Source organism: Solanum dulcamara, chromosome 4 (genome assembly GCF_947179165.1).
Source record: "Solanum dulcamara chromosome 4, daSolDulc1.2, whole genome shotgun sequence".
In the NCBI taxonomy this organism is placed as follows: Eukaryota; Viridiplantae; Streptophyta; class Magnoliopsida; order Solanales; family Solanaceae; genus Solanum; species Solanum dulcamara.
Genome location: NC_077240.1, coordinates 25,337,310 through 25,361,638, shown reverse-complemented (window position 1 = coordinate 25,361,638; position 24,329 = coordinate 25,337,310). Strand labels below are relative to the sequence as shown.

Genomic DNA, 24,329 nt, shown 5'->3' with positions numbered 1-24,329 from the left:
ATTTTGACTAGTTCACTATTTTTTCCTATTTATTTTTAGAGCCCAAATTAATCATTCGACCCAAATAAATATGAATTTAATCCAAATTTCGTATAAACTCAATCCAGTAAAATTTAGGGAAAAATTACTTAAATACACATCTTATTTTACCATAATCTTTAAAATTCCCTACCATTTAATTTTTTTAAAATCCCTCTTGGATACATCATTCCTCTCTTGCTGATACATCCTTCTCCCCCTCTCGGATACATCCCTCCCCTCTTAGATAAATCCCTCTCCTATGTATCCGGATGTCTGTTGATATATCCGAAAGTATCAGCGATGTATTCAAAATACATAAATTTTAACAGATTTTGTAATTTAGAAAAAAAATAAATAATGTAATTAACTATCAACACTATAGAATTTATGTAGATTACACTAAAATTTATGTGTCTACAGAAACATTTGACAACTTCACAATTAATTAATTAAACTCTTAACTAATAAACTAAATTGGTGGTATCTTTTCAGTAAGAAGTAAAATTTCTATTACCTAATTTACATTAATTCACAATTATCTAATTAACTAATCAACAATAATAACAATAACAATAACTAATTCAGTATAATCCCATAAAATGGGATTTGGAGAGGGAGAGTGATGCATACCTTATCATAACCTCTTCGAAGTAGAGATACTATTTTCAAAAGAACTTGGTCAAGCAAATTAAAGCAACGATCAAAAGAAAAACATGACAACTAATAACACAGTAGTGCAGAACATATATGCAAAAAATTATAGTATTAACAACAAAATGCAGTCACCTAAACACAGCAAACCACATATGATAACCATAAACTCAAAACTAAAGACTACATAAATATGCTGTTACTATGACCGACAATAATTCCACTCAGCTAAAGACTGGAATAGGCTTGGAATAAGAACACCTCTCAACTAGCTACTAACCTTCTGCCCTTATCTGCGACCTCCATACTCTCCTATCTAAGGTCATATCGTAAGCTGCAAATGCGTCATCTCCTGCATAATCACCTCTCCCCCAACATTTCTTTCCTACCTCTGTCTCTTCGAACCCACTATATCCGGCCTCTTGCACCTCTCTATTGGGTCATCCAAACATTTCCTCTTCACATGCCCAAACCATCTCAGCCTCCCTTCCCTCATTTTGTCCACCATGGAGGCCATCCCTTTTCGTTCGAAAATCCTCATTCTTAATCCTATCGATTCTAGTATGCCCTATGCCCGTACATTTATCTCAACATTTTCATTTTCGCTACTTGCATCTTTTGAACCTAAAAGTTTTTGACTAATAACACTTCGCTCCATACAATAAAATCAATCTAATCACTATTTATCTCTATAAAATTTACCTTTAAGCTCTGATAAGCTCTGATGGTATCTTCTTACAGCACAAAACTTAGGATGCAATCCTCCACTTGCTGCTATCTGATTAACTAATCAACATAAAAAGAAACAAATTTTTTAAAAAACTCAAAAAAATTGATAGTTTGGAAAATATAAATGGGGTTATATACAATTTGGTCCATGGAATCCATGATCTATTACAAATCCTTATTTATTGATAACCACCACAACAAACAAAAATTAGAACGAAGAAGTCCAAGGCAGAGTAATAATGGCGCATATAGCATCAATGGGCGTCTCCCAAATTTCCTCTGCTGTATGCATGCCGGAACTCCCACTCAAGTCCCAGAATCCACAACCCTCGTCCCTTTTCCTCAAGAGAATCAGTGTAGCTCATAAAAGATTCAATCTTGTTAGAGCTACCGTCGATGGGTCCCCAGCCCCAGCTTCATCCCCAGGTCTTTACTCTGCCAAGCAATTCGACCTCACTCCTGAAAACGTCGATATGGTTCTTGAAGACGTTCGTCCTTATCTCATTTCTGATGGTGGAAACGTCCATGTCGTTTCTGTGGAGGACGGCGTCGTTTCCCTCCAGCTTCAAGGTCAATTGTTCTTTATCCAATTTACTTGATTTCTTGCTTCCTCTTCGATAATTTGATGAAGAAAATTAACTCTTTACTCAAGGTTTGAGTTGGACCTATACAGTTATGGATATGTATCACTAACCCCATCCATCTTTCCTAATGAAAATTTGGTACTTAGCACTCCTTTAGACAAGAAATTTAACAATATTATCATGACTGATCACCTTGCACTCTAGGAAGCTATTTCCGAGTCTATGCAAATTTTTAGAAATTCTTTGGTTTTGCAAGTGTGCAGCATAGTAGAGCCATGCCAATGAAATTTCTGGGGTGTCTGCATTTGTGTTTTTTCCCTACCTGCTGTGATGTGATACACTTTTAAGCAAAACACTGCAGTGATGCATGGTACTGGACTTAATTTGATGTGAAGATGGAATGTTAGAATGAGGTAAAGGGACCATATCTCCGAGAAGTTATTTGATTCTATCCATCATAGGTTCTCGCAGAGTTACTATAGGACTTAGTTACCAATGTACTTTAGGTTACGATGATGCTGATTATAGATTGTGATGTTAGTCCAGGACAAGGTTTGGAAAATCTGGCGAAGATACGTCTAGTCTAGAGCATGCAGTTATGTGCTATGCTACCTATTTTGTTTTTTGATAAGGTAAGATTTTATTGAAATACTATCAAGTTGATACTGTGAAAGTACAGAGAAAATACTGGCTTGATTATACTAAAATCCTAAGCACTCTAGCATGTCCATCATGTTTTTGGACTCCATAACAATGTTTCATCTTTTCAACAGTACTGGTGCAAACAACTAGATTTTACAGACTGCAATTGCTCCTTTTTGCCTTCAAACATCTTTTATTTCTTTCTTTCCATATAGTCAAGCTATGCTAAGAGGCATAGCTCTCCAGATATTCTTCAAGGATGCTACTGGACATGCAGTTTACCGGTACTTAAACACATTCTTGAACTTCACAGGACGGACTTGTCCAATGGATGCCAAAGTTAGCTATGAACATGGTCCACACTTGCCAAGTAAATTTACCACACACAAGAATATGATCCAAAGATTCACAAGCTTTATCACACAAGTAGCATCTGCTGCACATTATCCAACCCCTCAAATTTTCTTGAGTTAGACATGTTTCATGAGTCACTGGCCAACCATGTTTCATGAGTCACTGGCCAACCAAAGAAGAACAACTTTTGTTGGGTCTGTAGTCTTCCAAATCATCTTCCACGGCCATATTAGTACTTGTACCGGATGAATAGCACTGAGTATTTTATAGAATGATCTGACAGTAAAAGAACGTTCACATTACCGGTCCCAAGCCCAAATAAAGGAGGAGGGTTGCCAAGGGTCAATTGGAAATAGTCTTTCTACCCCATAAAGGTCGGGGTAAGGCTGCATACATCTTATCCTCTCCCCAGACCCCACTTGTGGGATTACACGGGGTTTGTTGTTATTTTTGAGCTGACAGTAAAAGAACCTTTTTTGCTAGCTTCCAGATTAGGCTATTTTCTATTTCTGGAATTAACAGTATTGATTGCATCTTCTATAAGTTAATCAACTTCTTCCATTTCTCTTTCATAGAGATTCCTTCTGAACTGGAAGTTCCATCCTGAATCAATAAATATATCAGCTAAGAGGCCTTTCGATTGTAGGCCAATCTATATAGATTAGGAAATTGATTTTTCAGCAAACCAGAACCATCCCAATTATCTTCCCAAAGTCTGATTTTTTTCCATTGCCTACCCTCATAATAACATACTTGTTGAATTCCTCCAAGAGATCGCAAATCTGTCTTCAAACAGCTACTCCATACAGCGTCTCCACTGCTTTAGTTGCTCAAAAATCCTCTATTCCATAAATTACCTCTTTCCAGGAAACTTTTTCCCCGTCATTTAATCTCCGTAGCCATTTACATAGCAAGCTTTGATTGTGAGCTCTAAGATTTCCAACTCCCAGACCCCCTTCCTCCTTATGTTTTGTCACAAATCACAATGCTCCACTTTACTAAATGAAATTTTCTCCTTCCTGCATTACCTTCCCATAGGAATTGCCTTCTGATCTTATTAATAATCTTCATCACACTAGCTGGCCTAGGGATCAGATTAGATAGGTTGGAATGCTATCAAACACACTATTTACTGATGTCAATCTGCCTCCAAATGATAGGTATTGTTGCTTCCAAGGAGTTACTTTTTTTCACACTCTCAATTACACCATTCCGCACAAAATTTAAAGCCTAAAGGCAGTCCCAAATAGGTGGTAGGAAACTTTTCAATTTTGCAACTCATGATATCAGCCAGCATATTAATATCACTGTCAACATTCAGAGAAAACATTGAACTCTTAGCCATGTTGATTTTTACTGCTTCAAAAGCCAACAGAACCTCCCTCAAGTTCAGCACTTGTTCTCGTTCAGCCTCACACATCGACAAGGTATCATCAGCATAAAGACTGTGAGAAGTTTCTATAGAATTTCCTGAATGACCCGCCATTTTAAAGCCTTTTATCCAGCCACTTCTCACAGCAGTTTAATCATCTGACTCAACCTCCATAACTAAAAGAAATAAGTGGGAAGATAGTGGGTGACCTTGCCTCTGGCCTCTTTGAGAATTAAACCAACCCACTAGTAGCTAGTATCGTGGTGTGATCAACAGCGCACAATGAGTCCATTGAGGGTATTTTAGCAAATTATGTTCAACCTGCCAGGGTTGTGAGGGGCTTGCAAAGTTAAAGTTGAAAACTTTAGGAGGATGTTGTAATGCATAAATATATGATGATGATGCATCTCCTAGTAAATGGCAAAGTATAAGCTCTGGAAGGCTATGGTCCCCACTCCGTCCTTGAATGTACATGAACAACTTTAATGATACGCTGATGCATACATGCAGCAACAATTGGGGAAAAGAGTACTTGTATCCTGATTCTATAGTCTTGGGTTTGAGTAAGCACTGGATTAGAGTTGACATTATGTGTGCTGAAGAGAGACAAACCCAAGAAACTAGTGTTGAAGTTCCTATTTACTGAGTTTGAGATTTAATAAACTAAAAGCAAGTATTATCTGATTTTTTGACTTAGTTATATACTAGTACTACTCCTTCCCTTCCACTCTATTTCCTTATTCGTCCGCTCAAAAATGAATGACACATTTGGCATTCCTATATTTCCTTAATGAGAAGCTTTTTAGTCACAAAATTGTCATGGCATGTGTTTAAGACAACAAATTTCTGAAGTTTTTTAGCCACAAAAATATTATGGCACACTTAAGACCACAATTTTGATAGTCTTTCTCTCTTTACTAAAATTTGTGCAAGTCAAACTATGACAAACAAAGTGAAACAGAGGGGGGGGAGGGGGGGGGGGAGAGGGGGGAGGAGGTACTGCAGATGGAAGCACCAAACTATGTTGTATGGTCACTGCTACTTACTCCTTCGATTTGCTTTAGTTTATTTTCTGTAAAATACTTAATAGTAATATAATGTTGTTCTTTTCCTCAATAGGAAGTTGAATGAGTCTCCGAGCTTAACAGTTCCAAGCCAGCCTAAGCTTGCAGAAAATGTTTGGCAAATGATGTAAGCCAATAGAGTTCATGAATAATGGACATTTATTGATTAATGTTCGTTGTTTTTTTTAATAATTGATTTCAGATATTTATACTGGTTGACAACCAATACTTCTTGTGAGAAATATTAGAGAAAAAAATATTATTATTGTGTGTCTATATTAGTACATAGAAACCCTATTTATAGACACTATATAACAATCCTTTACCCAGTAGGATATTATATACTATTTCTATTCCTATTCTAAGTAGGATTGTGTATACCTATTCTATTCTAACACTCCCCCTTAAGCTAGTGCATGCAAATCATATGTACCTAGCTTGTTACAAATATAATTAATACGAGGGACTCGTGAGGAACTTGGTGAAGATATCTGCAAGTTGATCACTTGACTTAACAAATTTGGCAATAATATCTCCTGAGAGTATCTTTTCTCTGACAAGGTGACAATCAATCTCAATGTGCTTAGTCCTCTCATGACACTGGATTTGATGTGATATGAAGGGCCGGGCTACTTGATTCTCACACACAAGTTCCATATGACCGGTTTCTCCAAACGTTAGTTCTCTCAGCAATTGTTTGATCCAAACTAGCTTACAAGTTGCTACAACCATTGCTCGATATTCTGCTTCTGCACTAGATCGAGCAACTGCACTCTATTTCTTACTCTTCCACGACACCAAATTACCTCCTACTAAAAGACAATATCCGGATGTCATATGCGGTGATATGCTCATAGCCTTGATCCTCGAAAAATAGTCCTTTATCGAGAGCTGAATTTATATATCACAGAGTACGAACAACTGCATCCCAATGACTATCACAAGGAAAAGTCATAAACTGACTTACAAAACTCACAGGAAAAAAGATGTCAAGTCTAGTCACTGTGAGATAATTCTACTTTCCAACCAGCCATCTATACCTGTGAGATGGCTCCCCACGTCCCGGAAGGAGTTTAACATTCAGATTCACAGAAGTGTCAATGGGTTTACATCCCATCATTCATGTCTCCTCAAGAATGTCTAAGGCGTTACTTGTGTTGAGAAATAACGATACCTGATCTAGACTGAACAACTTCAATGCCTAGAAAATACTTTAGTCTGTCAAGGTCTTTAGTTTGGAAATGTTGAAAGAGATGTTGCTTCAAATTAACGATACCATCTTGATCATTGCCGGTGATAACAATATCATCAACGTAAACAACCAAATAAATACACATATTTGGTACAGAATGTCTATAAAATATAGAGTGATCAGCTCCACTACGAGTCATGCCAAATTCCTGAATTACTGTGCTAAACTTCCCAAACCAGTCTCCTCGCTCGAGGAGATTGTTTCATACCATAGAGTGACCTACACAATCGAATACAAGGCTACTAGACTCTCCTTGAGCAACAAAATCAGGTGGTTGCTCCATATAGACTTCTTCCTCAAGATTGCCATGCAGAAAAACATTCCTAATGTCCAACTGATGAAGAGGCCAATGAAGAACAACAAACATAGATAGAAAGAGACTGACAAATGCTATTTTAGCCACGTGAGCAAAAGTGTCACTATAATCTAGTCAAAATATCTGAGTATACCTTTTTGCAACAAGACGAGCCTTAAGCCGATCAACTTGTCCGTCTGGACCAATTTTGAATGCATAAACCCAACGACAACCAATAGTAGATTTACCTGCAGGAAGGGAGACAAGTTTCCAAGTACCACTCAAGTGTAAATCAGACATCTCATCAATTATAGCCTGCATCCATTCAGAGTGGGAAAGTGTTTCACCTATAGTCTTAGGAATGAAAATAGAGGACAAAAATGATACAAAGGCATAATGAGGTGATCATAGACAATGATAACTCAAGAAAGTATAATGTGGGTTAACATTTCGAGTAGATTGTATACTTTTTTGAAGTGTAATTGATTGGATACGAGGAAGCAAGTCCGCAGTAGGAGCATGGTTCGGCGCATGACATGAATCATCTGGGACTAGTGCTGGACGAGGACGACAATGATAAGTTAGGAGTGGTGGCACTACAATTGGAGATATAGAAGTAACCGTAGATTCCTCAAAAGTTAGTACAAGTAAGACCGGATGATCCGAAGAGGTATAGTAAGGTTTAGATTGAAAGAATGTGACATCGGCGGGCATAAGGTATCAACGAAGATCAGGTGAAGAACAACGATACTTTTTTTGAACTCGAGAGTAACCAAGGAAACACATTTGAGCGCATGAGGGGCTAATTTATCTTTTCCTGGGGCTAAGTTATGAACAAAGCATGTGCTAAAAAAGACGCGAGGGGGGATAGAGTAAAGGTGTAGTTGAGGAAACAATATGGAATGCGGAACAGGATTCTGAATAGAAGATGAAGGCATTCTATTAATTAAATAACAAGACGCAAGGACCGCATAGCCCCAAAAATGCAGCGGAACATGGGATTCAATGAGAAGAGTGCGAACAGTCTCAGTTAGATGCCTATTCTTCCTTTCTGCTACGCCGTTCGATTGAGGGGTGTACGGACAAGATGTTTGGTGAATAATTTCTTGGTGAGTCATAAACTCCTGAAATTGGGAGGATAAATATTTTAATGCATTATCACTACGTAAAGTACGAATAGAAACACCAAACCGATTTTGTATTTCAGCAAAGAAACTTTTGAATATAGAAAATAACTCAGAACAATCTTTCATTAAGAAAACCCAAGTGCGTCTTAAATAATCATCAATAAACCTAACGAAATAACGAAATCCTAAGGTTGAACTAACTCTACTAGGAACCTATATATCAGAATGAACTAATGAAAAAATAGACTCTAAACGCCCCTCAGTACTATGTGAAAATGTAGCATGAGTTGTTTCCCAAGTTGACACGACTCACAATCTAATATGGATAAACTAGACAAACTAGGCACTATCTTCTGTAACTTGGATAGACTCGGATGTCCCAAACATTTGTGAACTAGGTCTGGAGGATCTGTAACGGAGCATGCTGTGAAGGAATTGAAAGAGGTAAGATAGTAAAGGCCTTATGGTTCATGTCCTGTGCCAGTCATCTGTCCTGTATTGCAATCCTGAAAAAAATCATCTAAAAATGTTATGTCATAATGTAGAGCACGCGTCAAATGACTAACAGATGCAATATTAAAAGGAGAACCAAGAACATAAAGAACAAAGTCTAGAGTGACAGAAGATAGGGGTTTGCTTTGTCCAACCCCTTTTGGATTTTGTTTGGATACCATTGGCTAAAGTAATAGCAGGAAGAGATTCCGAATAAACAATATCAGACAAAAGCAATTTGTTACCAGTAATATGATCAGAAGCGCCTGAGTTCATGACCCATGATTCGGGATTACTAGACTGGGAAACACAAGCAAAAGAATTACCAGCAACAGAACCATTAGGCTGAGCAACCGAAGCTACTTGTGGAGACATTTGCTTACTTGCTTGATATTGAAGGAACTCATCATATTCTGTCTAAGCAATATGAGCAGTATTGGATGGTCGATCAGGCGGAGCAACCGAGGCTACTTGTGGAAATGTTTGTTTACTTGCACAATTTCGAAGAAACTCATTATATTCCTTTAGAGCAATAGGATCATAACTGGGTGGTGGACCATGCAAAATATAACATATGTCACGAGTGTGTCCAAGCTTATGGCAATAACTACACTTGGATCGAGGTTTTCCTAAACGACCTCCTCCTCGCCGATTTTCCATAGACTGATATGTTCGTTTTTCTATGGCTTGAGATGCGAGAACAGAGGAGTCAACAGTAGATGATGAAACGGCTTTGTGACTGGGAGACGCGGCAAGGCGAAGCAGTCTAGAGAATAACTCATCTATTGTAGGAACCGTAGGACTAGTTAAAATCTGATCACGCACTGAATCATGTTCAGTAGGCTGTCCAACAAGTGTAAGAACTAGAAACGTTTGTCTGTGCTTTTGTTGTTTTTCCACATTTGTAGTGATAGGCATCAACGTTTCAAATTTCTCCATGACTGTTTGTACTTGTCCCAAGTAAGTAGACATATCGGATTCTTGCTTTTTTAAGTTGGTCATTCGAGATATCACATTATAGAAACGAGATATGTCATTACTGTATAAAGCACGAGCCTTTTCCCAAATTGAATAGCATGTATGGAATGGGCGAAACAAAGGCATCAACTTGGAATCAATAGAGCGCCACAAGAGACTACATAATTGAGCATCAATCTTCTCCCATTGTGTTTTGGTTGTTGCATCTTCAGCACTAGACTTTGCGTTTTCATCTACCACATATGATTTGTTCGTTAAGTGATCTTGGACACCTTGATCTTTGCACCACAACTCAACCGAGGAAGCCCAAGCTAGATAATTTGAACTTCCCATTAATGGTACAAAAGTGATCTTAGAGCTTGAACTTCCAATTCCCGTAAATTTTATGCCAAAAGTGACAACCCCAAAAGACATCTCGTGAAATTAGAATTTCTCCAAAAAAATAAATAAATACATATATAAATAAATTGGAAATAGGCTACCGGAATCTGGAAAATAAATGTCCAGTTGTCGGAAATACGATCTGGTTACCGAAAACTGGTCAGAATCAGAAAAAAAATATATATGGTCAGCCTCGGAATGGAGGGGCGACCTCACTGGGAAAAAAAATTGTCGAAAAAGTGGCCGGGAAGCTCGCATGCGCCGGCACGTGAGGCGTGTGATGTTGCAGATCTGATTCCTCTGGTGGCGTGTGACGGTACGTGAAGAACCAGAACTCAGAGGAGCTCACTGGGGTTTGTTCGCCTGAGTATTTCGCATCTTGTGGTGATGTTGGTTTTCGCGCAACACTTACAAAACAATATAGAGACGTAAATCAGTCTTTGACAGCCACCGGAAAATCTACACAGTGACCCTAATTACCATGTGAGAAATATTAGAGAAAAAATATTATTATTATGTGTCTACATTGTTACATAGAGAACCCTTTTATAGACACTATATAACAATCTTTTACCAAATAGGATACTATATACTATTCCTATTCCTATTCCTATTCTAAGTAGGATTGTGTATATCTATTCTTATTCTAACACTTCCAATAATAAATTTTCAGATATTTATACTGGTTGACAACCAATTCTTCTCTCTTATTGCTGTTGAACACTTACAAAGCCCAACATGCTTTAGTAGCCCCTGAATAAGGTACAAATAATAGGATAAGAGATCTTTGTTTGCTCATGCCTCTCGTTATCTTTCTATCTCCTAGTATACTTCACTGGAGTGGCTGAGCAGAACTTGATAAGATTGCAAAATTTGTTTAAAGATCGGGTTTCTATTTTTCTTTCTTGTTTCTAGAGTATTCTTTTCTCAAAGCATATATAGTTACTATTTTTATTGAGACATAATTAGTAAATAATTCCCTCTCATAAAGAATTTTTTATTAAAAATAAAGTTAGGCCAGCAATTGTGGAGGATATGTTGTTGACCTAAATAAATAAATGTGTCCTCTCTAACGGTTTAAACTTTTCAACGGTAGAAGGGGTTTACAATTCGGCATATCAATTTTCCAATTTTTGACAAAACCTGGAGATCCCTCTAACATTACTGTTTAAAAAAATCGCAAAAAGAAGAAATGGCTGTCAACCGCCATGATATTCTGATAAATGTGAGGTTGCTTTAGGAAATTTCTGATACATCTATGGTGACTTTTTGATTCATAACTGGAAATGCTTAATATTTTGTATACAATGGATATAGGAGCGTGTGAGAGTTGTCCTAGCTCAACAACTACAATGAAGATGGGGATTGAAAGGGTACTGAAGGAAAAGTTTGGAGAAGCCATCAAGGATATTCGCCAAGTATACGATGAAAATGTAGTTGAAACCACTGCTGAGGTGAATATTTGCAAAATTAGTTTCTAGTGGATGATGTTGCATTCAAATGGTTTTAGAAATGTCTAACTAAGAACTCATTTTCCTGCAGGCTGTGAATGCTCACCTCAATATATTAAGACCTGCCATTAAAAATTTTGGTGGTAGTGTGGAAGTTTTATCTGTTGAGGAAGGCAATTGCAATGTGAAGTATGTAGGGCCTGAGTCTATTGGATCAGGAGTCAAAGCAGCAATCAAAGAGAAGTTCCCGGATATTGTCAATGTAGTGTTCACTGACTAGCTTGCTTCGCGACAGTATTTTGAGAAGTTCTTCTACTGACATTTTGTGAAGTTAAATGCCAATTATATAGTCTGTTATGTAGGAGAGATGTATAATCCCAACCATTTCGAGCAAAACTTACATGTTCACTATGTAAAGAAATTACAGTATGGATGAAGTGGCCAAGTTTCTTACCACCTTCACTATTATGTATTGATCATGACAAGATTGTGAAAAGAAATATTTTTTACAATTCAATTATGCTGTTCACATTAATATTAACTAACACATAATTAAAATCTCCATTTATGTCCTCCTCCATTTTAGAGGAGAAACTATAATGCAGGTTGGTGTGACATAGACTAACAAGAGCATAAAAAAATAAGAGGCACAATCAGCTACAGCATCAGATTCTCTGACTAGTTTAAGAAAAGCAAAACTATTCATGATTAAAAAACAATTGAATCCTTTTTCTCAGAGTTTCCCTCCTTTTCTTCCTTTATACATTAAACTTCTTAACATTGGCAACTCTGGTTAACTGGATTTGGTAGACAATTTATGATGTCTACCAAGGCGAGAGAGAGGAAGGCACGCGACTTGGATCAAGTGAAGTACATCAAGGACGAGGATGGTCAAGTACTGGTACAGGAATCCCGCATTAGACAGAGATGACAGTCATACTTTCACGAACTCTTGAACGAAGGAGGGGAAAGAGACTTTGTGTTGGGAGACTTGGAGCACTTGGATAGGCATCGCAACTTTGGGTATTGTAGGAGAATAAAGGTTGAGGAGGTTAAGGGAGCTGTTCGTAGGATAAGCAGGGGAAAAGCGACCGGACCTGACGAGATCCCTGGGGAATTTTGGAAGAATGCAGGTAGGGTAGGATTGGAGTGGCTGACTGCGCTGTTTAATGTCATTTTAAGGACATCGAAGATGCCGGAAGAATGGAGGTGGAGTACAATCATTCCCGTGTACAAGAACAAGGGAGACATTCAAAGCTGCAACAACTATAGAGGTATTAAGCTGCTAAGTCACACTATGAAAGTGTGGGAAAGGGTGATAGAAATGAGGGTGAGGAGTAGTGTGTCTATTTCAGAGAACCAGTTTGGATTCATGCTGGGGAGCTCGACTACAGAAGCCATTCATATCTTAAGGAGATTGGTGGAGCAGTATAGGGAGCGAAAAAGGGACTTACACATGATATTCATTGACCTAGAAAAGGCCTATGACAAAGTTCCAAGGGAGGTCCTATGGAGATGCTTGGAGGCGAAATGTTTACCTGTGGCATACATTAGAGCGATTAAAGACATGTATGATGGAGCTAAGACCAGGGTAAGGACGGTAGGGGGGGACTCAGAGCACTTTCCTGTTATGATGGGGTTGCACCACAGATCGACTCTTAGCCCATTTCTATTCGCCTTGGTGATGGATCAATTGACAAGACAAATACAAGGTGAGGTGCCTTGGTGTATGTTGTTCGCGGATGACATAGTCCTGATTGACGAGACTCACAACGGAGTTAACGACAAGCTGGAGGGCTGGAGACAAACGTTGGAGTCTAAAGGATTTAAATTGAGTAGGACCAAGACGGAATACTTGGAGTGCAGTTTCAGTGGCCTGCCGCGTGAGGCTGATGGGGAAGTGAGGCTTGGTACCCAGGCCATTCAAAAGAAAAGAAGCTTCAAGTACCTTGGGTCTATCATACAGGAAGATGGGGATATCGACGAAGATGTTTCACACCGCATCGGTGCAGGGTGGATGAAATGGAGGCTCTCCTCCGGAGTGCTGTGTGACAAGAAAGTGCCACAAAAACTCAAAGGCAAGTTCTACAAAGTGGTGGTTAGACCGACCCTATTGTACGGGGTGGAGTGTTGGCCAATCAAGAAACTTCATGTTCAGAAGATGAGAGTCGCGGAAATGCGAATGTTGCGGTGGATGTGTGGGCACACTAGGATGGATAGAATTAGGAATGAAGATATCCGAGACAAGGTGGGAGTGGCATCGGTGGAGGACAAGATGCGGGAAGCGAGACTGAGATGGTTTGGGCATGTGAAGAGGAGAGACACAGATGCTCCAGTGCGGAGGTGCGAGAGGTTGGCTATGGACGGTTTCAGGAGGGGCAAAGGGAGGCCGAAGAAATATTGGGAAGAGGTGATTAGACATGATATGGCACAGTTGTAGCTCACCGAGGACATGACCTTAGATAGGAGGCTATGGAGGACTCAGACTAAGATAGTGGGCTAGGTGGCCTATCTGTTCTCCATAGTAGTCGTAGTCGCGCTCATTTGTTTTAACATATGATTTTGCATGGGATTACTGTTGATATTAGTTGGCCTAGTTTTACTTTGGGTATCCTATTTTATCTATAGTAGTTAATGCTTCTTTATCCCCGATCTTTTCTACCCTGACTTTATCGCTTTATCGCTCTCATTATTCACATCTTTATATTGTTTGCTATATGCCTGGCTTTACTGACCTATGTCTTGTTTTCCTTGTTTCTCCTCCCTTGTTCTTCTCTCTTAAGCCGAGGGTCTTTCGGAAACAGCTGTCCTACCTTTAAGGTGGGGTTAGGTCTGCGTACACTCTACCCTCCTCAGACCTCACATGGTGGAACTACACTGGGTTTGTCGTTGTTGTTGTACCAGAATTTAGATCATCAATCTTACTATTTATAAGTAGACAGTCTTCATGTGGTTTCTAAAATTGATCACTAACATTAATTTTAACGGCGGATAAAAACGACTATTATGGAGGAGAGTGAATCTCACTTAATTTAATTCAGGTAACCTCCTTACTAATGGTGTTGAACTCAAATATGTACAAACAACGTTGAAAAGCTCATCACTCTTCGGTCTTGTGGAAAATGAGGCGTAAATGGAAGTCTGGCATTACTTCATTTATGTCATGGTTAGAGAACCAAACATACCACTGATGGGAAATTTTGATATATAACTGATCATACAAATTAGCAAAAGCATTAGCCAAGGAATTGAAACCATATGCACTGGTGCAATTAGAGAGTAGGCTCTTCTTTAGGTGTGCTCATAAAACATCATAACTTTCTTATTGATGGCAGATTACTTCATCAAAGGGCCAGGAAATATGGAAATAATGATATTGCAATGGCTAATGGAACTCTGGTCCGTGTGCTAGTCGTCAACTGATAGTTTCATGGTAGGTCTGCCATAAAATGTTAATATCTACGTCTCTTATTCTCGTCCGATGAAAAAAGTAATTCTACATGTAATCTGGATCAGATATATATATCCTCACCAGTGTACGTAGTGGTATCACAAACTCTGCTCACCAGTAAATAAATATTTGAAGTGCAAGAACTTCGAAGAAGAGTAGAAAATCAGAATATTTGTGGTTGAAAAATGAGAAGAAATCCTCTATTTATCGTCACCAGGTGTGAAGAGGTGCTTATTGTGCCTTATTAGAAAAAGCCACAACTTATCGGAAAAGTCACAACCATTCACACCTTATAAAACCCAAGAGAATTTGATGTGCAGGTTGTACGAGATCATCCAACTGTACATTTATGAAAGATAATAAGCAGGAAAAGGTTGAAAGAGAGATGAAGAAAGAAGGTAATGATGAGGGAGAGAATGAAGAGATCAACAAACAAATAGCAGAATTAAAGGATAAACTATCCGTCGTTATTTCGAAGAAGGAGGCTAAGGAACGTGAAGTTGACAGTTTAAAGTCTAAGCTTAAGGATATTCAAGCAGAGATGAAGAAGATACGTAATCAATTTCAGACTCTTCCTACTAAACCTATGTAATGTCACCCTTGATGTTTGTTCTTTTTGCTGCTATTTCATGATTAATGATATGTAATAACTAGTATAATTCAAATCCGTTTCCAGTTTATGAACATTTTACTCCTTTTTTTTTGTTTAAGATATTCGTCAAATGATTGTAACAGCGGCAAGTGATATGGGTTGGAAAACATTTTTACATGCATCATCTTCTAATTAAATTGACAAGTAAAAAAGAGTGAAGATTTAGGGTGTGTTAAATTTTTTATCCTCTTTAATTAGTCAAAAAAATTTAAAATAATTCTTTGTTTTCAGCGTACCCTTTATTAATAAATAGCTTTTTAAGATTGTTATTTGTTGAAATATTAGTAATTTTTAGATTCGGACCGTTAGGTGGAAAGGCACCTTATCAATTTGAGAACTCAAAGTCAAGTGGGCATTTGGGTATGAAAAAAAATCACTTTATTTTGCAAAGATTATTTAGATCTAAATATAATTTATACTCCTAATTTTTCAAAACTAAAAAAATCATCCATCTTGACTAATTTACCTAACATACAATCAAATTTGCTCTAACAAATAGTTTACAACTTTTTTAATAAAGTGAAATTTTTTTGCAAAAAAGTGAAAAATTCTCAAAGCCTGTACAGTAATATTTACCATTAAGGGTGTTTGAAATTTGTTTTTGAAGGTAAGTTTCAAGCTTAAGTGAATTTTTTATTATCACAAAATTACTTTTTTTTAAAAAAGAAAAAAAGAAAAAAAGAAGCTAAATGCATATCTTCCATCGTTTTTGTTTGTCTAATATCACATTTTTCTAAAGTTCAATCGCCTACTTATTCTACCCAACATAAACCTATGTATTATGCACTACATTTCAGTCATCAATATTTCTTCTTATCAGCCTCCTTTTTATTTATTTTCTTCTGGCAATTTAGTTCATACACACCCCGCACAACAACTCAGCGAGAAGTGATTAAGAAGATAATCCAGAAAGAGAAGCAGTAGCACCAAATCTATTATGGTTCGCAATCACTACACTATCTGTTTCAGTTTCTATGCAGTGTCAACTCATATCAGTCCATCCTGGTAAGCAATCTAAACGCCACTACAGCACAACTACTTTGATGTGTTAATACACAAACAGCCAACATGGCTCAATAATTAATGACATGCCAAAGAGACATGGGAGAAAGGTGAGGCTATCATGCTAATCACAACTATAAGATACAGACGTATATACAGACTGCGTGGACTGTGCTCTGACGCAAAAGAGGACCCAATCTCCATAGAAAGGCATTAGATGGGCATCTCACATTTTTTATGCCACTCAAATGAGACAGCCACATTTGAAACTTTGAAAGGCTGGATCATGTTTCATGCTGGAGCAAATTCAAAAAGCCGCAGAATACATGACAAAGAAGTTGATTCAAGCAGCTTATTATACAGCTCCTTGTAGCTTTAGTCCTGAGCACACAACAGAGGAAAGAGTGTAGATGAGATTGAGCAAATTTACTACTAAGCAAGCAAAAGATTTAAGCTATTTGGTACTATCCTATGGCTAGATTCTCAAGCACTACTCCAAATAAAGGCAGACATTGAGATGAATAATGCACTAACCCTCCAATTCATCCATCTGAAGTTTTTAACTTGCGAGGACGTTTTGACTGTGCTGGTGAAGATGGAACTTCTGATAATCGTCCAGGCCCCTGGATCCCCATATTAACATATAGTAGACTCTTAGAACTGTTTGGATTAATTTGAAGATTCATTAAAAATACCAACGACACATACCTTGCGTTTCTGGTCCCTTTTACCAGCTCTTTCCCCTATAGAACATGAAAATTATTGGCACCAAAAGATGATGTGTGAGTTTGAATGAAACAGAGAGAGCAGTTTGACCATTATGGAGTACACCTTTAACAGAAAGCCCAATTACTTCTGTCATTTGCTTACCTCCAAAACTTGTAGAATCGGGGATGAATGTTCTATCTTGGTCCGTAGCACGTTGCGCACGCTGTCAACAAGCAGATATCGACTCCATTACACACAAACAAAAAGATATATCTTTATCTAATTTATCTCGTGGAACACCAAAAACTTAAAACAAATGTAGTTTTTTAGAAAAAGGAAAGAGGTTGGGTACAGAGTTATAAGCAGCATTCTCACCTTAGGAGGTGTACCAGGTGTTTCTGAGTATGAACCTTCCCGATAAGATGAGCCTTCTGCCTCCTTGTATTGTACCTATATTTCAAGACAAGCATTAACAAAATTGGGTCATCGGCCTCTTCTGATAAGAAAGAAGTGAAAACTGTCGTCCTTGAAGATCTAACCTTGCAACTGAAGAATCTCCAAACACATATGAAAACAATACATAAACAGAAAGAGGGAGCTGGTTTTGAACCAAAATGAGAGAGAGAGAAATGAAAACGGGAGTCTATCTAATCAGAAATGACAGAAAATAATGTACTGCAAAAGCATAGGAGACAAATTGGTCAGATAAACCTCAAACTCTTTTTGGGATATCTGACATATACTTGTCAAATATCCCATTTTTATTTTGCCTTGATGATGGATACATTAACACGAAAAATTCAAGGTGAGGTGCCATCGTGTAGGTTATTTGGGATGACATAGTTCTCATTGAAGAGATTCGCAGCAGAGTTGATACTAAGTTGGAGGTTTGGAGACATGACCCTAGAGTCTAAAGAGTTTAGGTTGAGCAGAACCAAGACAGAGTATTTGGAGTATAAGTTCAGTCACGTAGTGCATGAGGCTAACGTCGAATTGAGGCTTGATACACATATCATCCAAAAGAGAGGAAATTTCAAGTATCTTGGGTTTATTGTCCATGAAGATGGAAAATTGACGAGAATGTTATTCACCGTATTAGTGCAAGGTAGATGAAGTGGAGGCTCATATTTTAAGTCTTGTGTGATATGAAAGAGCCAGAAAGTGGTAGTTAGATCAGCTATGATGAATGGGGCGGAGTGTTGACCAATCAAGAACCTTCACATTCAGAAGCTGGAAGTTGTGGAAACGACGATGTTGTGATGGATGTGTGGGCATACTAGAAGAGATAAGATTAGGAATGAGGATATCTGGGACAACGTAGGAGTAGCTTCAGTGGAAGACAAGATGCGAGAAGAAAGGCTGAGATAGTTCGGTCATGTGAAAGAGTAGATGCACAGATACCCTAGTGCGGAGGTGTGAGAGGTTGGCTATGCATGACTTCAGGAGAGATAGAGGTAGACTAAAGAAGTATTGGAGATAAGTGTTAGATAGGACATGCCGCAGTTTCAACTAACCAGGACATGACCTTAGATAGGAGGGTGTAGAGGTCACATATTAGAGTAGTAGGTGGCAGTGTATTGTCTTGTTGTCCGTTCATATTAGTAGTCTTATTGCTCTTGTAGTGTCTTGCCCTATGATTTTGGTTACTATTTGTTAATTCCTTGTACCTCGATTATTGTATTATTTCGTTGTAATTTTGTTTTTGTTATTATTTGTTGCTTCTTTTACTTTTATTACTTCTTTTTCTGGAATACTTTGGATTAGTTTTCCTTGAGCTGAGGGTCTATCTGAAACCACCTCTCTACCCCTGACGTAGGGGTAAGGTCTTCCCAGACCCCATTTTGTGAGACTATGCTGGGGATGTTGTTGTTGTTGACATATGCTTGTGTTTCTTTGTCCTAGATAGTTTACTTCTTTGCCAGCTAATTAATTGAAACTGAATGGTTTCCAATTACTGCTAAGTAATCATTTGATAACAAGTCGAGCATAGGTTTTAGACTTGTTAGAGAATTTCTATTACTATTATTATTACTATTGTTGTTGTTGTTGTTGTTGTTGTTATTATTATTATTACTATTATTATTATAATATATTTAACTTATTTTTCACATTAATTTTATTTTGTATGATGATAATATGAATTGAGCTTGAATGAAAATGAGGATTCATATAGTCAATCTCAACTTAATTGGGATTGAGGCGTGTTGTTGTTAATCATTTGATATATGCAGCTAACTATTCTGTGTGAGCACCCAGAATTCTAAGACCCAGACACTCTTCACTTGAGCCCACAACTCCGGGATTTGCCTACGCTAGACAATGATATTTAACTAGTGATGCTTCATTATGAACAAAACATAGGGCAACACAAAAAGGACATTCTTTTTTATTATATTCAAACAGTCCTAAAAATGCAATCTCAAAATGTTCTTAGTCTAAAGCTTAACCAAACTCATGATCAAGAAAATTGTTGAAAGCATACACTAATAAAATAAAATGCCAAACCTGCTTTTGAAGATTTAACAGGGTTAATATCTCTTTCCTCAATTCAAGATGCTCCGCACAGACAAGTTTTGTTGGGACCTTTGGCTTCAGATTAACCTACAGATGAAAAAAAACATATTCATTCCAGTCAAATTAGTGGAAATATTTATCATTCTATAAGACAGTTAAACCAGGAGGGACAAGAAAGAAAAGATAGATGCCAAGGAACAGCAAAATTGGTGGGAGAAGATGTAGAACTTGTGCCACACGTATAATGGTAATTTGACAGCATGTCTGGATAATTAGATAACTGAGATTTCACGATGTAATAGAACTTGGTCCACATGTAAAATGGCACCCCACCAGCACAAGTCTGGATAATTAGATAACTGAGATTTCAAGATGTAATAGAACTTGATCAACATGTAAAATGGCACCCCAACAGCACAAGTCCTGATCATTAGATAACTGAGATTGCACCTCTGATGATGAGTTAAAAATCTGGGCCAGGATAAATGCCACAGTGGTTCCAAAGGACATATACAACAAAACAAATGTATTATAGAGAAGAAACAAACCCCTAGGTCTTGTAAAGTTTGTTCAACCCGTTTGATTGTCCGAAGTCCAGCTGAAGAGCTCGCAGCTTGCACCATTTGCTCCAGTCCATATGTTCTCAAGTACACGCGCAGCTGAACGTTTCAGTTAGTGAGTAGATTGATATTTAATATTATGCGGATATGATTTTAAGTACTTTTACTTTCTCCACAAAATTAGTGGGCCTTCTAAAGAAATGGACCCAATACTTACTTAAAATAGCTCCCTGCAGGTGTCTAAGATCCTAGTCACCTCACATGAAACATCTCCACTTTGACATTCTATAGACTATAACAAAAGATTACATACACTGCAAACTACAACAAAATCCTAACAATATAATGTACACACGACCTATGAAAATCAAAGAAAGTTTGACTGGATCGTCCAAGTTAAAGGAACTTCGAAGGTTTTTACTATAAGCAGGACAGAATCACAGAAAGTGGTAGTAGAAATCTTATTCTCAAGCATACCATGCGAAGAGAAGCCAAAGTGGAAGCAGTCTCTGATACTGGAGGTACAGCAATCCCAGAGGGTAATTGAGCATTTGGGGAGGTCGATATTACATCAATACCAGCAGCCTTTTCAGTGCCTTCAGGAGCAGCATCTGACACATTGGGAAGTTCTGTCTTTTCAGCGGCCTGAGAACATGCAATAACCTGGTTAGCGCTGGTTTTCAAAATAATAAACAGGGTGACGGGCAACCAACAACTATATCTTCCCTGGAAGAATGTTCCGGGTAAAAGGAGCCCTAGAACTCTTACCTTAGCAGCTTTTCGTGACTCGGATATTCTTTTTGCTTCAGCAAGAACCTAAGAGTTCGAAGGGCAGGTTACTGATTTAGAAAGAACAAAACAAAAACATATAATTATGCACATGGGTTATCAAGAGGCTCCAGTTAAACATGGGATGATGCCTAAATTTCATCAAGGAGGGCATTCATTGGAAAGGGCAACTAGGATAATAAGTAACAGTATGCACAAACCTCAGCATCCCTACGCTCCTGCAGCTTTGTTTGTGAGAGCACCATAGACAGTGCACGTTTTCGCTCGATCTCTTGAGAGACATTGTAAGGCTCCTATAGTATTGTAAGAAAAAAGTTAGAAATACCACAAGAAACTGAAATTTATAGAACAAACCACCAGTTAGAAGACATAAACATGGAGAGGAAAGCGGGGTAAGGAGGTGGTATTGCTCCAAAGTAAATCAGAAAGAAAAATAGTCTTCAGTTGAGAAAACCACAACTGTTAACTGACCTTAACAAGGGGATGTCCAGCAACATCGGCAGGAGATGGAGCCCTAGCAATTGTAATAGCACGAGATACTACATATGACAAGGTCCAAAACCATCATGAAAATAAAAATATATTTGGAGTTATAATACAAATAAAGCGTAAAAGACAAATTAGTTTAAGCAATTGATAAACAACGAGAATTGTAGAATACCACTATAATAGCGGTCCTTCAGTTCCTCAACTGTACGATTTGAAGGGAACCTATCAGCTATGATAACGAAACGGAGATCAAATCTCTTGCACAGATCAAATAATTGATCCGTCTCTTCCTTGGTCCATGACTAACATTTGAGCATAAGTAAGTGAGTTCACAAATATATAAGGAATTGAAGAGACTAACTAATTCCTTCCAATGACATAAGCATCAGTCCTGACAAGGGAGAATGCATGGAAATTACAAGCACAATCCAAGACCAGTTCTCAACAAAGATAAAAATGATTATTAGTAAGTTGCTGAAGGATATCAACAAAGATAAAATATGAATACGGTGGCAAGATACTTCATATCACATCAAGCAATTGAAAAGATTTCTGCAAAAACTACAAAATAAATGCCGCAATTTGGTAATTACATAGCATGATATTAACAGTCATTCAATAAAAAATTACAGAATATGCAGAGTCATTAGTGAGGGTTTATTACAAGATTCTATTAGAGTTTAAAGTTCACTCAAAGAAAAGATAAAGCTGATGATTCTTGATATTGCCTCTTTCCAAGCAGATAATGCATCTAACTTTGGATACTATTTTGATACTTACAGGATTGGACAAGAACTTCTCATACTCCTCATCAGTGTACTCGATCACATCCACTGACTGCAGCCATCAGACACAGAAGACTTAACACCATATATAGAAGAACCCTTAGGAACAAGAAGAATCCTTGATATACCTTATTATACTTGGCAAACGAATAGTCACCTGTAGGCGGAACACCATTAACAACTCTGACCTGGGATTTATCGAAGCCAAATGAGTTTCATGAGTGAATGTTTTGTCAGCTACTTTAAGCAGATTCTAGATGTAGGGACACATACCCAATGATAAAGCTGTAAGCTATCTTTTCTAGCAGAACTTGTGAAAGGAAGCCATTGCCACGTAATCTGAAAAGCAAATCAGAAGAATTTATTAGCTTCTCTTAACATCAAGAAGAAGCACCATTAAGAAACATCCACTAGTGAAACAAAAAAATTGTTAAGGTATCAAACAAAGAAGATATCCAGATGACCTACTATTGTGAATAAGTTGTGAGGATTTGCAATTGGCTGGAACTGCACATCAACTTAATTCCAAAAGCAATTATAACAAGTTAGAAATTATGATGGATTGCTCATTGTCATGTCGCTAGTCCATTCTGGAGAGAAGATAGGAAGCTCTACTGCTATGCTATATATGCGGAGGAGAAAAATTCAAGTGATGTTTTAATGAATGAATTTGCTTTTCATTTTGGTCGAACTTTCTCCTATTCTTCCTTTAACATAGTTTTATCAAAATATTCTAGAGTTTGTAGCTACTTTCATGCTACTCAGAGTTCATACCATAAAACATTAGCAAGGAATTTCAACAGAGAGAAAAGAAGAAGTTCACGAGACAAAGCTCCATGGATGACAACAATCATGTAATGACTCAACCACTCCGAAACAAAAGAAAATGGAGTATCACAGGTACAATGAGTTTTTTTATGACACCAGCTATGAGAATTACTTGGAGATATTGTCGAAGCAAAAACCAAATGCTTAAAAAAATGTGGGTAGGAAAAAGCAAAGGTATTGTCAATCCAACAATCATGGATTTCTGGTTATTTTTATGCAAATTCCGATACCTCAATCTCATCTCCACCTAGCATTTACAATCAACCAATTCAGTCTCAATCCCAAATTACTTAAGGTGAGCAACTCTTGTACTGATCCAGCTCTATTCAGGTTCAGCATTCAGAGCATTTCTTATAGCATTTGACTATTTTACAATGCTGGAGCTACAACTTACAATTCTAACCAACAGCAAAAGTATTAGCTTAAAAAAACACATAATTAAGCAAAGTAACCTTTTCGGACTCTGAAAGAGCTCTCCGTTTTAATTGATTGATATCAAGAGCAGGCATTAGAGGTGCAATACCACCTGTAAGTGCATAAACCTGGAAACCCCAAAAAAGGAAATCAGCAATTCTCGAGAATACAATGCAGGGTATAATGAGGAAAAGGAGAGGAATAACAAACTTACTTCTCGCGAAATGCCATCAGGTTTCCTTTGAGATTCTTTCTGAGGCCTCGCCTTTTTTTCTTGGGACATCAACGGTCCATTTTTGGGCAATCCTAAGATATCCTTCGCATCCATATGGAAATTTTTTCTGCAAAATTAGGGTTTGCTCTCTGTGTGTGTACTACTAATATCAAAGCACAATCTGATAAATTAGTAAGAAACTTGAAGAATTGGAGAGCGAAACAGAAAATTAGTTTACAAGTGAATGGGATTATGAATTCACAACGATCCCTTCCCCTTTTTGAGCGCGAAATTGAAGAACGGATTTGCTTTTTTGGCGAGGATAGGACAAGTAGTCGGGTCGGTCGAAGAACTGGACCAGGCCCAATTAATTGGGCCTTCACCTGTTCCAACCAGGATTGGGCATGAGCCAACGGCCCGTTTGTTGAAAGGAAAGTTTATGCCACACAACAAATTAAGGCCTACATAGGGGACGGCGTTCGGACCATCCGGATAAAATATAAAAATTGAAAAATTATTTGGGTGAGTAC

The 24,329-nt window shown here is 37.8% G+C and overlaps 2 protein-coding genes across 2 annotated transcripts; one reads left to right on the top strand and one right to left on the bottom strand.

Moving 5' to 3' along the window:
- Positions 1–1,572: 1,572 nt before the first annotated feature.
- On the top strand, positions 1,573–11,910 carry LOC129887092 (nifU-like protein 1, chloroplastic). The gene is made up of 3 exons (XM_055962048.1): positions 1,573–1,971; positions 11,260–11,396; positions 11,485–11,910. The coding sequence occupies exons 1-3, from the start codon at positions 1,641–1,643 to the stop codon at positions 11,671–11,673; spliced, it is 657 nt and encodes a 218-aa protein (XP_055818023.1). The 5' UTR covers positions 1,573–1,640; the 3' UTR covers positions 11,674–11,910.
- Positions 11,911–16,400: 4,490 nt separating this feature from the next.
- LOC129887091 (SWR1-complex protein 4) lies at positions 16,401–24,080 on the bottom strand. The gene is made up of 17 exons (XM_055962047.1): positions 23,800–24,080; positions 23,624–23,713; positions 22,617–22,682; positions 22,472–22,531; positions 22,339–22,395; positions 21,731–21,860; positions 21,541–21,608; positions 21,270–21,362; positions 21,049–21,096; positions 20,758–20,925; positions 20,269–20,379; positions 19,712–19,807; positions 17,582–17,656; positions 17,369–17,429; positions 17,207–17,241; positions 17,033–17,121; positions 16,401–16,879 (listed from the first exon to the last, which is right to left on the bottom strand). The coding sequence occupies exons 1-16, from the start codon at positions 23,911–23,913 to the stop codon at positions 17,041–17,043; spliced, it is 1,353 nt and encodes a 450-aa protein (XP_055818022.1). The 5' UTR covers positions 23,914–24,080; the 3' UTR covers positions 16,401–16,879; positions 17,033–17,040.
- Between the last annotated feature and the right edge of the window lie 249 nt (positions 24,081–24,329).